Source organism: Littorina saxatilis, linkage group LG17, assembly GCF_037325665.1.
Source record: "Littorina saxatilis isolate snail1 linkage group LG17, US_GU_Lsax_2.0, whole genome shotgun sequence".
NCBI classification, from domain to species: Eukaryota; Metazoa; Mollusca; class Gastropoda; order Littorinimorpha; family Littorinidae; genus Littorina; species Littorina saxatilis.
In genome coordinates, this window is record NC_090261.1 from 66,378,256 (window position 1) to 66,394,763 (window position 16,508).

Genomic DNA, 16,508 nt, shown 5'->3' on the forward strand with positions numbered 1-16,508 from the left:
TCAACAAAGATGTCCGATGAAGCCCGATCATGACCGGAACCATCATTGCCCCGCAACGGAACTGATGAACTCGCCGTACCGGAACCCTGTGTAACCACACCAAGGAGGACCGGCAAAGCCGAGCTGCTACCATTGCCCGGAACCAGAGGTAGCTGGCAATCCGGAAGGGAAGGCGACCGGAAACACACCTGTGCTTCGCCCGGAAGCTGACCCATCCTGTCCCCCACCGTACGCAACCGCCTGAGCGGAAGCGTAGGCAGGAAACGGATTGCCGTTACCACCAACGACCGGAACTCCCGTAGGCTGTGAACCGGAAGTCGATGGTAACGATTTGAAAGTGCCACGATCTCCCGAAAGAAACCCTGTGGCCGGAAATCCCTTTGCCGAAGCAGTTGAACCCGAGTACGAGGGACCGGACGTACCAGCCCCAGCGTCAAGGGTGGAATAACCGTCGAGACAAACAACACGCTCGTGTGCTGAGTGCCCCGAACTTCCAAAAGTCTACCCCGGAACCGGCGGACCGGAACCAGCGGTAGCTGGCAATCCGGAAGGGAAGGCGACCGGAACACACCTGTGCTTTACCCGGAAGCTGACCCAACCTGTCCCCCACCGTCCGCAACCGCCTCAGCGGAAGCGTAGGCAGGAAACGGATTGCCGTTACCACCAACGACCGGAACCCCCGTAGGCTGTGAACCGGAAGTCGATGGTAACAAAATGAAAGTGCCACGATCTCTCGGAAGAAATCCTGTGGCCGGAAATCCCTTTGCCGAAGCAGTTGAACCCGAGTACGAGGGACCGGACGTACCGGCCCCAGCGTCAAGGGTGGAATAACCGTCGAGATGAGCAGCACGCATTTGCGCCGAACACCCCGAACTTCCACGAACACGTACCTGATCGGCCGAAGCCGAAAACTGAGGAACAGCAACGTCCGCCGACGTAAACGTAGCGGAAAGAACAATCCTCGACAGAGAGGAAGCGTTGCCAACCCCTGGAGGCAAAGCTGGAATGGTGGAGGAAGACACACCCCTGTCAGTTGCCAGCATCTCCCTCATTTGATCCTTGAAAGTAGAAAAAAGAGCAAACAATTCATCGCGCGAGACCGCCTGGGTCTCTTTCTCCTGCGGCGACAAAACGGGCAAGCTAGCAGGAGGATCAATCGAAACACGCAACGACTCCTTGCTCACCGGATCGAAAATTTCGCAAAAATAATTACAAAATACTAAAATGCAAATGGCGGCATGCACCCGTAACACCGGGCACTGCCTACACTAGGTTGAAGCAACAAAAAACTCCAGAAAACGGAGCCAAAAGTTCAACAACCGGCAGAAAAAATAATGCAAATGGCGGCACGTCACAACGCAAGTCCGCCATGTTGACGACTAGAACTCCGTCAAGACGGAGACATGTAGTAAAAAACAGAAAACCAACACACAAAGGTCGGCACATGTAAAGACAAAATAATCTGTAAAAGATAAGTCATAAGACCTAAGCTTACACAACAGAACAAACTGCTCAGCAGGTAACAAAGTACCCTGCCCGACAGAGCTAACGCTAAAGACCGCCATGTTGAAACTACAACTCCGAGCACGGAGAACAAGCTTTAACATAACACGAACAAAGGCGGCGCAAGCTCAACCAAGCCTGTAAGGAGTAAGTCACTAGACTTAAGCTTAACGAAAGAACACACTGCTCAGCAGGGAAACGAAAGTCGCCTGTCTGGCAGCACTACAGTAAAAGTCGCCGTGTTAAAAGTACAACTCCGTAAGACGGAGCACGAAGTACAAAGCCATTTACCAACAAATGCAAATGGCGGCACAAGCTATAACAGAAAACGTTACAGATAAGTCACTAGACTAAGCTTGTACAACAAAATAACTGCTAGGCGGGAAAACGAAAGTCACCCGCCTGGCAGCACTACAGTAAAATCCGTGTAAAGAGAACGACTCCGTAAGACGGAGCACAAGTACGACGCCATTTACCAACAAATGCAAATGGCGGCACAAGCTATAACAAGAAAACGTTACAGATAAGTCACTAGACTAGGCTTGAACAACAAAATAACTGCTCAGCGGGAGAGACAAAACATGTCTGAGAGAGCAACAGCTCTCTCCCGCCCAAGTGAAAACCAAAACAAACTCCGAGAAACGGAGAAAGACATTTTCACAAGTGAACAGTTACCATAAAAAAACGTTGTAAACCAGAAAGATCTCACCAACAGCTAGCAAGATGAACCAGGGTCAAAAGGTCGTCCTCACGGGAGACCCAAGGCTGAAAAGCCCAGCAAGTACCAACACGTCTGTACAGCACGGTGTTGAAGAAGGGAATGAGTTTGCCGGTGATATGTGCCGCGCATGCGCGGGCTACCGGTGAGGGGAGGTAACTACCAGGGCCTTGTTGTCAAGGTTTTGTTTTGATTTGGGGGTTACCTCCCCCTGTTTCCAGGGTTAGTACTTCAATGTCTTACGCATCAAACTGAAGTTAATGCTATTTATGTGAGTTGTAGTAAGAATATGTTATTTAATCCACAAATATAGCCCCTTACAAGTGACTTCATCTATTGAAAGAAGAGTTATATATTGAGATTCATTCAGTGTGACGACGAAGCTCACACAGGGTCTGAACCTGGATATTGCCGTGCCAACACCATGCATCCCCCTCCCAAGGAAGTATTGGATAACAACCATGTCAAATAAATATGTTAATGACACAATTGATTACAAAAGGGTATAGAAATGTTCAGTACAAAATACAGTGATCTGACAGAAAGCTTCACGGCATACCTTTAGTATCAGGGTTTGAGTGCGTACCTTCAGTATCTCGGAAGCGAGAGGTTGGGAGTTCGACCCTGGGTCAGGGCGTTAGCAATTTTCTCCCCCCTTTCCTAACATAGGTGGTGGGTTCAAGTGTTAGTCTTTCGGATGAGACGAAAAACCGAGGTCCCTTCGTGTACACTACATTCGGGTGTGCATGTTAAAGATCCCATGATTGACAAAAGGGTCTTTCCTGGCAAAATTGTATAGGCATAGATACAAATGTCCACCAAAATACCCGTGTGACTTGGAATAATAGGCCGTGAAAAGTAGGATATGCGCCGAAATGGCTGCGATCTGCTGGCCGATGTGAATGCGTGATGTATTGTGTAAACAAATTCCATCTCACACGGCATAAATAAATCCCTGCGCCTTGAATATGTGCGCGATATAAATTGCATAACAAAAATAAAAATTTAAAAAAATCCCTGCGCTTAGAACTGTACCCACGGAATATGCGCGATATAAGCCTCATATTGATTGATTGAAAGTTTCAGTGCTTAGCTTCAGTATCAGGGTTTGAGTGCGTACCTTCAGTATCAGGGTTTGAGTGTGTACCTTTAATGTCAGGGTTTGAGTGCATACCTTTAGTGTCAGGGTTTGAGTGCGTACCTTTAGTATCAGGGTTTGAGTGCGTACCTTCAGTATCAAAGTTTGAGTGCATACTTTTACAATCAGGGTTTGAGTGCATACCTTTAGTGTCAGGGTTTGAGTGCGTACCTTTAGTATCAGGGTTTGAGTGCGTACCTTTAATGTCAGGGTTTGAGTGCGTACCTTTAGTGTCAGGGTTTGAGTGCGTACCTTTAGTGTCCGGGTTGTGTTTGAGCTCCTTGGCCCGGGCCAGGTCGTACTGACCGTCTCCTCCCTCGCACGCCGTCATTATCTTCATCAGGCTCTCCACCGCAAACACCTTGGTCGGCCACCTGCACCGCAAACATACATCATGAGTTATTCTAACGAGAATACACATAAAGGCGGTCCTTAATTAAGCCCGAAGTCGACTTCACGAAGACTTCGCCAAGTCTTTATACAGAAAACTCAGTGCTAAAGCTACCTGACGCCAGCTTCGCCAAATATACTTTGCACAGTCGACTTATCCCAGTTAAGGACAGGCCTAACAAAAACTGGTCTCAAGCCACCACCACTACCAACCGAGCTATATTCCCGTCATCTAACACATGTGCAATTTTTAACTTATACAGAATCTCTAGCTTCTGGTGGTGGTTGACCTTCGGGCCTGAAGAAGACTTTTGCATTTGGGTCCGAAGAGGACTTTTGCGTTATCTCTAGCTGAGAGGAATGGCAAGTCCTAGTGTGTCACTACACACTGACCGTGGCTGTATGGTGGGGTGAGTGACGTCGGCTTGCGCGGCGTTGAACTGAGCGATGTCATCGCCCCCCTCTTCATCATCATCATCATCATCATCACCACCCAGGTCTGGCTCTATCACGCTGCTTTCTGTTGACACAATCATCATCATCATCATCATCATCATCATCATCATCATCATCATCATCACCCAGGTCTGGCTCTATCACGCTGCTTTCTGTTGACACAATCATCATCATCATCATCATCATCATCATCATCATCATCATCATCATCATCGGCTCTATCACGCTGCTGTCTGTTGACACAATCATCATCATCATCATCATCATCATCATCATCATCATCACCACCCAGGTCTGGCTCTATCACGCTGCTTTCTGTTGACACAATCATCATCATCATCATCATTGTCATCATCATCATCATCATCATCATCATCATCATCATCATCGGCTCTATCACGCTGCTGTCTGTTGACAAAAGGCACAAAAAACGGTCACACTCATCACCGATATTCTCTGCAGAAAAAAAAAATAGAACATGGGTCCAAAAGCCACTTCCATTATTTGTGTAACATCTGCTTTTAGTTGGTGATTCTTGGTTCAGTTCTAGTAGTTGCATTCTGAAGGAGTGTGTATGTGTGTGCGCGCGCGCGTGCATGCGTGAGTGTGTGTGAGCGTGTGTACATGCGTGAGTGTGTGAGCGTGTGTCCGTGCGTACATGCATATGTGCATGCGTGCGTGCGCGCATGAGTGCTTGTGTGCAATCTGTCTTTGTCTCTCTACCCACCAGTGGAGGCGGACAGGACGTCTTTCAGTAGCTGCAGCCAGCGTGTCAGGTTTGGGATGGCCAGGGCCTGCAGCAGGCTGACCAGCGTGTCCTGTACATCCGAAGTCAGCTTGCCGTCCGTCTCCGTGTCCAGCATGCTGAACAGCGCCCCCTCCAGCCCAGACTCTGTGATGTTGCTTGACGACCGCCCGTCCTTGCCCTCTCCGGCCAAGGTCAAGGCCATAGCGCTGACCTCCTTGGCCTCACGGGTGACCAGCTGTCTGAGACAGGCCACGGCCGCTCGACGCAGCAACAGGTGGGAGCTGGTCAGTATGTCCTGAGAGGGATAAAGGGAAAGTGTGATAACAACATTCTTCTAACGTTGTCTTCTTCTTCTTCTGCATTCATAGGCTGAAACTCCCACATTTTATTTTACGTTTCTGACCATTTTTACCCTGCCACTAAGGCAGCCATACGCCGCTTCGGGTGACGCATGCAGGGTATATTCATGTTTCCATAACCCACACACGAAGGGGGATAAGGCACTAGCAGGTCTGCACATAAGTATACCAGGGAGATCAGAAAAAAATCCACCCCTTTTCCACGAGGCGCAGCCGGGATTTGAACCTGCGACCTTCCGCATGGGAGGCCGGCGTCTTATCCACTAAGCTTGAACAAAAGCTGAGATCTGGTCAGTATGTCTGTGAGGGATAAAGTGATTGCCACATTCCTCTAATGTTCTCTCTTCTAGTGTTCTCTCTTCAAACAGTAGCTGAGATCTGGTAGAAATGAGTGACAGTGTGATGACAGTGCTGCTATTATGGCATCTGCTCTGGTATTTTCAACCGTTTAACAAAGCCACAGAAAAAGCACATCAGTATTTATTGTGACAGTACAGTACAGAACACTCTTCAGACCAAGCCAGTCTTCCTTCATTCAAAGTGTTCTTTCACAGGCCTTTAATTGAGAGGTGTTGTTTCACAAGACAAGCCTCCCATTACCCAAGACTGTGCAAATAACACAACTGAAGCCCCCACATACCCCTGAGATGCCTTTTCAAACTGTAAATTGTACTGCAGCTAGCCTCAGACCCTACATAATATGATATGATATTACAAGCTGTAACAGTAACAACTACACACATTTGTACATCTAAATAGACAGCAATGGTACAAGGAACTGAATGAGTGGTAAAAACACCAAAGTGCATTTCCAGTCCTACTGTGTAACCCTGAGGGAAATGGTGCATGATACTTACACAGAGATGCGGGACGAGTGTGTTGAGGTTGACGTGTCGCGGAGCGAACATGTGTAGCTGCTGCAGACAGGCGATGGCCTCCGCTTGCACCAGGGAGTCGGGGTGGTCCTGCATGATCGCACAGCACACCAGGCACGACAGTCGCGCCGTGGCGATCGCTCCTGTGTTACCTGTACAGGGAAATACTACACATTTAAAAATGTTCATAGCATCAGTTGTTCATAGCATCAGTTGTTCATAGCATCAGTTGTTCATAGCATCAGTTGTTCATAGCATCAGTTGTTCATAGCATCAGTTGTTCATGGCATCAGTTGTTCATGGCATCAGTTGTTCATGGCATCAGTTGTTCATGGCATCAGTTGTTCATGGCATCAGTTGTTCATAGCATCAGTTGTTCATGGCATCAGTTGTTCATGGCATCAGTTGTTCATGGCATCAGTTGTTCATGGCATCAGTTGTTCATGGCATCAGTTGTTCATGGCATCAGTTGTTCATGGCATCAGTTGTTCATGGCATCAGTTGTTCATGGCATCAGTTGTTCATGGCATCAGTTGTTCATGGCATCAGTTGTTCATGGCATCAGTTGTTCATGGCATCAGTTGTTCATGGCATCAGTTGTTCATGGCATCAGTTGTTCATGGCATCAGTTGTTCATGGCATCAGTTGTTCATGGCATCAGTTGTTCATGGCATCAGTTGTTCATAGCATCAGTTGTTCATAGCATCAGTTGTTCATAGCATCAGTTGTTCATAGCATCAGTTGTTCATAGCATCAGTTGTTCATAGCATCAGTTGTTCATGGCATCAGTTGTTCATGGCATCAGTTGTTCATGGCATCAGTTGTTCATGGCATCAGTTGTTCATGGCATCAGTTGTTCATGGCATCAGTTGTTCATAGCATCAGTTGTTCATGGCATCAGTTGTTCATGGCATCAGTTGTTCATGGCATCAGTTGTTCATAGCATCAGTTGTTCATGGCATCAGTTGTTCATAGCATCAGTTGTTCATGGCATCAGTTGTTCATGGCATCAGTTGTTCATAGCATCAGTTGTTCATAGCATCAGTTGTTCATAGCATCAGTTGTTCATAGCATCAGTTGTTCATAGCATCAGTTGTTCATGGCATCAGTTGTTCATGGCATCAGTTGTTCATAGCATCAGTTGTTCATAGCATCAGTTGTTCATAGCATCAGTTGTTCATAGCATCAGTTGTTCACAGCATCAGTTGTTCACGGCATCAGTTGTTCATAGCATCAGTTGTTCATAGCATCAGTTGTTCATAGCATCAGTTGTTCATAGCATCAGTTGTTCATAGCATCAGTTGTTCATAGCATCAGTTGTTCATAGCATCAGTTGTTCATAGCATCAGTTGTTCATGGCATCAGTTGTTCATGGCATCAGTTGTTCATGGCATCAGTTGTTCATGGCATCAGTTGTTCATAGCATCAGTTGTTCATGGCATCAGTTGTTCATAGCATCAGTTGTTCATAGCATCAGTTGTTCATAGCATCAGTTGTTCATAGCATCAGTTGTTCATAGCATCAGTTGTTCATGGCATCAGTTGTTCATGGCATCAGTTGTTCATAGCATCAGTTGTTCATAGCATCAGTTGTTCATAGCATCAGTTGTTCATAGCATCAGTTGTTCATAGCATCAGTTGTTCATGGCATCAGTTGTTCATGGCATCAGTTGTTCATAGCATCAGTTGTTCATGGCATCAGTTGTTCATAGCATCAGTTGTTCATAGCATCAGTTCTTCATGGCATCAGTTGTTCATGGCATCAGTTGTTCATGGCATCAGTTGTTCATAGCATCAGTTGTTCATAGCATCAGTTGTTCATAGCATCAGTTGTTCATGGCATCAGTTGTTCATGGCATCAGTTGTTCATGGCATCAGTTGTTCATAGCATCAGTTGTTCATAGCATCAGTTGTTCATGGCATCAGTTGTTCATGGCATCAGTTGTTCATGGCATCAGTTGTTCATAGCATCAGTTGTTCATAGCATCAGTTGTTCATAGCATCAGTTGTTCATAGCATCAGTTGTTCATAGCATCAGTTGTTCATAGCATCAGTTGTTCATAGCATCAGTTGTTCATAGCATCAGTTGTTCATAGCATCAGTTGTTCATAGCATCAGTTGTTCATAGCATCAGTTGTTCATAGCATCAGTTTTCATTGATTTTTGTCTCTTGTGTCTCTTTGGGCGAAAGGTTCAAGTTTTTGTGAATGTTTTATTTTATCAGTCCAAATAATGCAAGTTTTTTTTGTATGTACAGAGGCAGTAATACGTTTTAAAATAAGGAACCAAACAATTTGCATACAAGAAGCTGAATTATTTTTTTCACCAAGAAATATGTTTGTCAGGCCAAAATGAAAACTTCATATGAAAAATATGGAATATAATGAGTTACAACATTTTCAGTTTAAAAATCCACACAGTTTGCTGACAGTAAAAATGACAATTTAGGTACCCTTGTACTGCAACAAGACTCACTCTGTAGTTCAGGCCCTATAGAGGTGATGAGAGCCGACAGACATTTGCCCAGACACTGGTGGACGTCCACTGTGGCCGGAGGAACGGTCAATAACAGCTGTAACACCAGCGACAGGGTCGGCTCAACGTAACTCCTGAACATTGGGCCGCCAGAGTCCGCGATCAGCGCCAGCGCATGCAGCGACCACACCTGCAAAACACATTTTCCAATGGTGTCATGATCTGGACAAGGTATGTCGTTGTGAGACACAGGGGAGAGTCCAGTGGGTACCAGTGCAGTGTACTGTACATCATTCTTGGTAACAACAAAACAAAAAAGTATCTCCCTATTTATATATTCTTTGACTGTTTGAAGATCATTCTGCTTCAGAAATACTGGCACATATATTGTTCATGTATCAACATGTCTGCTTCACTTGCTTCTCTGAAACAATATTCAGTATTCAATCAGAAACATGTGCAACATTAGAAATCAAGAGTTCAACAGAATAGCTTTGCATGTTTATGATTGAAAGTCCAATGTTTAGTGAAGCATACATAGTTTAACTCTCAGTACAAAAACGCAAATACTGAGCAATGCAGACCTATGTTGTCATGGAAACAGAACACAGGACAAGTGTACCTGTACGACGGGGGAGTTGAAGTCCTGAGCGAGGGCCAGTAGGATGGACACGGAGGTGTTGAGATGCTGACCCGACCCCATGCCGCCCACGTAGCGATGCAGGCAGCCCAGGGCCAGGGAGTGACCGGTGCGACTGACCACGTCACGCGCCGACTTCAACCTGACACCACACACAGTGGAGGGGTAAGCAACACACCACTGGATGAAACACGTGTAGCAAGTATGCACACACGCATGCATGCACGCACAAACACACATGAACACACGCACGTGCACACACACACACACACACACACACACACACACACACACACACACACACACACACACACACACACACACACACACTTAGTCAAATCCTAAATGATACATTAACATCAGCCAGTGCATGGGACTCAGAGACAGAACAGAGGACAGCCGGAGACAAACTGACATCAGCCAGTGCATGGGACTCAGAGACAGAACAGAGGACAGCCGGAGACAAACTGACATCAGCCAGTGCATGGGACTCAGAGACAGAACAGAGGACAGCCGGAGACAAACTGACATCAGCCAGTGCATGGGACTCAGAGACAGAACAGAGGACAGCCGGAGACAAACTGACATCAGCCAGTGCATGGGACTCAGAGACAGAACAGAGGACAGCCGGAGACAAACTGACATCAGCCAGTGCATGGGACTCAGAGACAGAACAGAGGACAGCCGGAGACAAACTGACATCAGCCAGTGCATGGGACTCAGAGACAGAACAGAGGACAGCCGGAGACAAACTGACATCAGCCAGTGCATGGGACTCAGAGACAGAACAGAGGACAGCCGGAGACAAACTGACATCAGCCAGTGCATGGGACTCAGAGACAGAACAGAGGACAGCCGGAGACAAACTGACATCAGCCAGTGCATGGGACTCAGAGACAGAACAGAGGACAGCCGGAGACAAACTGACATCAGCCAGTGCATGGGACTCAGAGACAGAACAGAGGACAGCCGGAGACAAACTGACATCAGCCAGTGCATGGGACTCAGAGACAGAACAGAGGACAGCCGGAGACAAACTGACATCAGACCAACCAGAAACCTCTTACCGATGGCAAACAGAAGCTGGAGTGACACCAGAATGCTGACAGCTGACCAGTCTAGCCGGACATCATTGTCAGCCTCATGTAACTCATCTTTCTTTCTTTCTTTCTTTTCTTTATTTGGTGTTTAACGTCGTTTTCAACCGTTCAAGGTTATATCGCGACGGCTGTAACTCATATTTCAGGCGCTTCTTAATATAAGTGCGTAAAATGACAAAAGAGAGGAGAAACCAAGAGTACAAAGGACTGAGAGGAGAAGATGAACAACACACGAAAGACTGTCTCACTTGTCAAAGCTGTACTGCGCTGTCTCTGCGATGAACTTGCTGTCCCCCACCACCTGTGCTAGACGTCCCAAGGCCTCGCCCGCTGCGCAGCGCAGGATGGGGTTGGCACTGCCCAGGGCATCCTGCAAGGTCAACAAACGCATCAAAACATCCGTCATATCAGGCTTCTAATTCCTCATGCTTGAGATAATAAATTTGATTTGATTTGATTTGATTTGTTTTGTTTTGATTTGATTTGATTTGATTTGATTTGATTTGATTTGATTTGATTTGATTTGATTTGATTTGATTTGATTTGATTTGATGGTCGTCTTTGTCAATTGCATCCATCCATCAAGCAGGGTATGTAAGGTGCCAGTGTTTTCGCCTTGCTACATTTTTAATCTGCTCTTTCTTGCATGTGTGCGAGCGAAGAATGGCAGTGGGGAAAACATATGAACACAGTTATGATCTATCTTCACCGTGACTTGTCACAATAAGAACAACCACTCCCATGTTCTTGGTTTCCTTAGCGTAACCAACAGTTTTTATAGGGCTTAGAAATTAGCTGTAAAGAAAAAAGAAAGGAAAAAAAAAGGGAAAAGAAAAAAAGAAAGAAGAAAAACAAGTCGCGTAAGGCGAAAATACAACATTTAGTCAAGTAGCTGTCGAACTCACAGAATGAAACTGAACGCAATGCAACGCAGCAAGACCGTATACTCGTAGCATCGTCAGTCCACCGCTCATGGCAAAGGCAGTGAAATTGACAAGAAGAGCGGGGTAGTAGTTGCGCTGAGAAGGATAGCACGCTTTTCTGTACCTCTCTTCGTTTTAACTTTCTAAGCGTGTTTTCAATCCAAACATATCATATCTATATGTTTTTGGAATCAGGAACCAACAAGAATAAAGATGAAAGTGTTTTTAAATTGATTTAGATAATTTAATTTTGATCATAATTTTTATATTTTTAATTTTCAGAGCTTGTTTTTAATCCAAATATAACATATTTATATGTTTTTGGAATCAGAAAATGATGGAGAATAAGATGAACGTAAATTTGGATCGTTTTATAAAAAAATTTTTTTTTTTACAATTTTCAGAAATTTTAATGACCAAAGTCATTAATTAATTTTTAAGCCACCAAGCTGAAATGCAATACCGAAGTCCGGGCTTCGTCGAACATTACCCGACCAAAATTTTAACCAATCTGGTTGAAAAATGAGAGCGTGACAGTGCCGCCTCAACTTTCACGAAAAGCGGGATATGACGTCATCAAAGACATTTATCAAAAAAATGAAAAAAACGTCTGAGGATATCATACCCAGGAACTCTCATGTCAAATTTCATAAAGATCGGTCCAGTAGTTTAGTCTGAATCGCTCTACACACACACACAGACAGACAGACACACACACATACACCACGACCCTCGTCTCGATTCCCCCCTCTATGTTAAAACATTTAGTCAAAACTTGACTAAATGTAAAAAGAAAAGAAAAAGAAAAAGAACAAGCACTCACCATGATGAGAGTGAAGGCAGCTTTTTTCACTTCGTCATTGCCCACCGACGTCTTGGTCTCTGACAGACTCTGCACACACACATACACACACATACGCATGTCATTTTCCTTTTCACAGACCTGTGCACAATCAAAACGCTCATCAGTAGTAAACAAACCAAATTTCAGTAGTTTTTAAAATGTTTCAGTAGTAATTAAGCTGTAACGACAGTTCAAGACATAATTCTGCTCACAAAGCACACAAACTGAAACACTATGACGCAGTAGAATGGGAATTACTATTTATTAACAAGCCAAGGTGAAACATCAACACTGTTGTCTTCTTTGGTGACAGAGCTGGTGTCTCCTCTTCACTATCTGAATCTCGCACTCTTTTTTTCTTTTTCATGTTTCACTTCAATCACAAGTTGCCACACAGACGCTGGACGAACTAAGTCTAAGAACAAAAACTCAATGCTGAGCACACGCGCGCTTCCGGTAAATCAGAAAACGTCTTTTCAGCGCAACGGCCAACTAATTGGTCAAAACATCTTAAAACAGAAAAAAAGTACAAACAATTTGTTTTGGAGTAAAACATCGAAATTTCGGAATTTTAATTAAAAATCCGTAGCACCGTATTCTGCATATAAAAATCGGAGAAATTACGGAGAAACCGTAGATGTGCACAGGTCTGTTTTCATTGCTTTATTGTCCCATGGCTGCGAATTCCGGTTACTTCCTCCCAGTGGAAAGCTAGCATCAACAGAATGGTGCTACCCAGGTGCGTGCATGTTGAGGTGTAATCAGCCACCTGTACTTATGGCACAATGACCCAGGTCTTTTACATGCCACAGTGGTGACACCGGGGTGGAACATGGATACCGTCTCTGAGTCTGCACAGATCCGTCCCGGCCCGGATTCAAACCCGTGACCTTAGGATTACAAGTCCAGTGCTCCACCAACTGAGCTACCGGGCCCCCAGCAAGTAATCACAGATAAACACACACATACACGTGACGCAGCTTTTCTTTCATAGGAAACTTTGCTTCAGTGATCCACATTCACGTCTAAGACGGCTTTAAAGTGATATAGATATCCAGGGGCAGACCACTGCTTGCACAGCCTGTTGACGTGCAAGGTGGTCTGCTGGAAATCGTTTAACCTTAGTAGCAGTCTCACATAATGGGACCCAACACGACCGCTGACCAATTCTGACTCACACCTATGTTACTGCCCCTCTGAAGGAAGGTTTCTCAAAATTCATGTGTTAGGAGTACTGATAGATGAAAGACGCACACAGGTTGACCCGGGAGTTCGGAAAAATCTCCACCATTACCCCACCAGACGTGGCCGGGATTCGAAACGCACGACCTTCCACTAAGCCATTGCGCCCGTCAAGGCCATCTTTGTTGAATATGAGCACAGCAAATATTCAGTGGTTTTAGCGAGTGATCCCTAAAAAAGATTCCCTGTAGTGTATAAGGCTTGAAAAGTCAGCTAGAAGAAAATGTCATCATCACCTTGCAAAAGACTGTGATTCTGATCACAGCAAATATTCAGTGGTTTTACCGAGTGATCCCTGAAAAAGATTCCCGTTAGTGTATAGGCTTGAAAATTCAGCTAGAAGCAAATGTCATCATCACCTTGCAAAAGACTGTGATTCTGATCACAGCAAATATTCAGTGGTTTTACCGAGTGATCCCTAAAAAAGATTCCCGTTAGTGTATAGGCTTGAATATTCAGCTAGAAGCAAATGTCATCATCACCTTGTTAAAGACAATCTTCACCTTGAGAGCACAGAGAACAGCGGTGAAGATGTTCATCTGGACGGCCTGTTGCCGTGACGACTTGGCCTGGCGGATACACTCGATGAAGTGCTGCAGCATCTGGTAGCGGTGTTTGTGGGCCACGCGGGGGAAGATTACTCCGTACAACTTGACGGAGCTGTCGATCACCGCCACACCCAGCGGTAGAGGGCCGGGAATGGGGTCACTCTGCAACACAACATACTCAGTTACACTCTAGAACACTCACACTTATACGTCATCTCAGGAATAAATACTTGGCACCAACTTGCCTTTCCTTCATATTCTTATTCTTCTGCGTTCATGGGCTGAAACCACCACAAACACTCGTGTTTTTTGCACGAGTGGGTTTTTACGTGTATGACCATTTTTACTCCGCCATTTAAGCAGCCATAATTAGGCCGCTTTCATGGGGTTTCCTTCATATATTATTGTTCCAAACCTGGGAAATTTCAGGTGTGTTGGCCGCAAGTGGAAAGCTAGCAGCAACCAGAGTGGTGCTACCCAGGTGGTGTATGTTCAGGTGCAATCACCCAACTTCTGGCTGGAAGATCAAGGTCTTTTACCAACCATAGTGGTGATGCCAGGTTTGGACATGAATACAGCCTCTGAGTCATCACATAAAGTTGACCCAGCTTGGATTCAAACTTGTGGCCAAAGGATGACAAGTCCAGTACTCTACCCCCTAGCTTACCACACAGCCCTGGATCTCTTGACAAGACAGATAGTTTTTTCAAAGCGTTATCAGATCAAAGTTAAGAAAAACAGCTGAACTTTCTTCACGATGATAAAAGCAACTTTATTTCAAGATGACAATATTCCCTGGCAGAGAAATTACAGTCAAGAATACCCCCTGCATAGCAAGCTTACTTGAGCCATCACACCCTCACAACGGAAGCACAGAAGATCTCATGTCAAGTCGCCGTTTTTCAAGACAAGTTTAAATACACCAACCCGCCTATTAAGACCTCCAAAAATCTGAGAAAAGGAGGGAGTCTTTAAATGCAGGGAGTCTTTAAATGGAGGGAGTCTTTAAATGGAGGGAGTATTTAAATGGAGGGAGTCTTTAAATGGAGGGAGACTTTAAATGGAGGGAGTCTTTAAATGGAGGTAATTTACAGAGGTATATGAACACAAAGTCTGAGAAAACAGGGTCTTAAAAAGGAGGGAGACTTTAAAGGGGGGTTCCACTGTACACACAAAACTGAACCATCACAGACACAGTGTGACAGAAGACAGACAATCACTCACAGCGGGCCGCCTGAGGTACAGCGACTGGGCGTCGTGCTCCAGAGCCCCCGACCCTGACGCACTGTTGGGTTGTAACTGAAAACACAACCATCCCGCAAATTAACTCACACCAAAACATCAGACCAACGTAAGTATTCAAACATTTAACATTCCTGTCAAGGTTTCTTCTTCCCGTCAAACAACATGCACACACTTGCACGCACGGACACACACACACACACCCATGCACACACACGCACGCACCCACGCACTAACACACTCTTACACACACACACACACATCCCTTATAAACGAGCCTGATAAGCCTAAATCTGCAACTCTTAACAACCAACAAGATTTGGATAAAGAATACATTGTATATGGACATCCCTCTAGTCAACAAAACACACTAAAACAAATGCACAGCAGTTAAACGCACATTATAATCCTGCTTACAGGCATACGATGCTACAAATCTCCGTTTCAGTATGTTTGATGAACTTAATAACAATGGGTTTCTGCATCTTACAGATACATTTTGCCTACAGTAATTCAGGCAATTTGTCAAAAGACACATACACAACTATTAAGTATGAGAAGTGCCACAGAACTGTCACAAAACCTGAGCAAAGTTCAGTGCAGAGTTTCTCTCTTGCACAAGAAAATGCAATACACTGTACAGTAGGACACCAATCTGTGTGTGCTCACTGGGTCAGAAAAGAATGTGTGTGAAATTCACAGTGAAATTTACGTCACTTATAGAACTTTACAACCTGATATCTTCAACAAAACGGTAGGAAAAAGAGCAAAACAAAAGAATGAAGAGAGTATGAGGGGTTTGATATACATCAATAGATATATGCATTTCAAGATGCAAATAAAGAAATGCATTCAGGTCAGGTCAGTGTCTTGGTGCAAGAGTTTTGTGTGCTTGCGTACATGTGTGTGTCAGTGTTTATGTGTCCATGTACGTGTGTGTGTGTCAGTGTGTCTTCTGTGCATCTGTGTGTCCAAGCCTGTGTCTCTCTGTATAAATTGTCTGTTTCTATGTGTCTGTGTGTGTGTCTGTGTGTAAATGTTTGCGAATGTATCTGTTTGTGTATTCACGTGTCTATATTTGGCTGTGTCTTAGTTTCTGTGTCTTTGTGTCTCTGTGTCACAGCCTCCCTGTGTGTCTGTGTTGGTGTGTGAATACGATAGAGTGCCTTGCAAATACAATAAATAAAGAACAGCTTTGGCCATATTTGATCAGCACAAACAAATTCACGATGGACATACATGTACATTTACCAGGAGATACAAATCTACCTTTTTCAAAAGGCACACCAATCTATACAAAAGGATCTG

General features: G+C 44.9%; 1 protein-coding gene across 3 annotated transcripts in view; it reads right to left on the reverse strand.

Moving 5' to 3' along the window:
• Positions 1-16,508, reverse strand: part of LOC138952221 (HEAT repeat-containing protein 5B-like) — a gene marked incomplete in the record, with an annotated part of 117,059 nt that overhangs the window by 22,262 nt on the left and 78,289 nt on the right. For 2 of the 3 annotated variants that reach the window (XM_070323826.1, XM_070323823.1), the window contains 10 exon segments: positions 3,612-3,733; positions 4,143-4,269; positions 4,933-5,248; positions 6,170-6,339; positions 8,662-8,851; positions 9,284-9,443; positions 10,650-10,771; positions 12,148-12,216; positions 13,914-14,120; positions 15,183-15,257. In XM_070323826.1, the coding sequence (XP_070179927.1) occupies positions 3,612-3,733; positions 4,143-4,269; positions 4,933-5,248; positions 6,170-6,339; positions 8,662-8,851; positions 9,284-9,443; positions 10,650-10,771; positions 12,148-12,216; positions 13,914-14,120; positions 15,183-15,257 (1,558 nt within the window). 3 annotated transcript variants of the gene reach the window in all.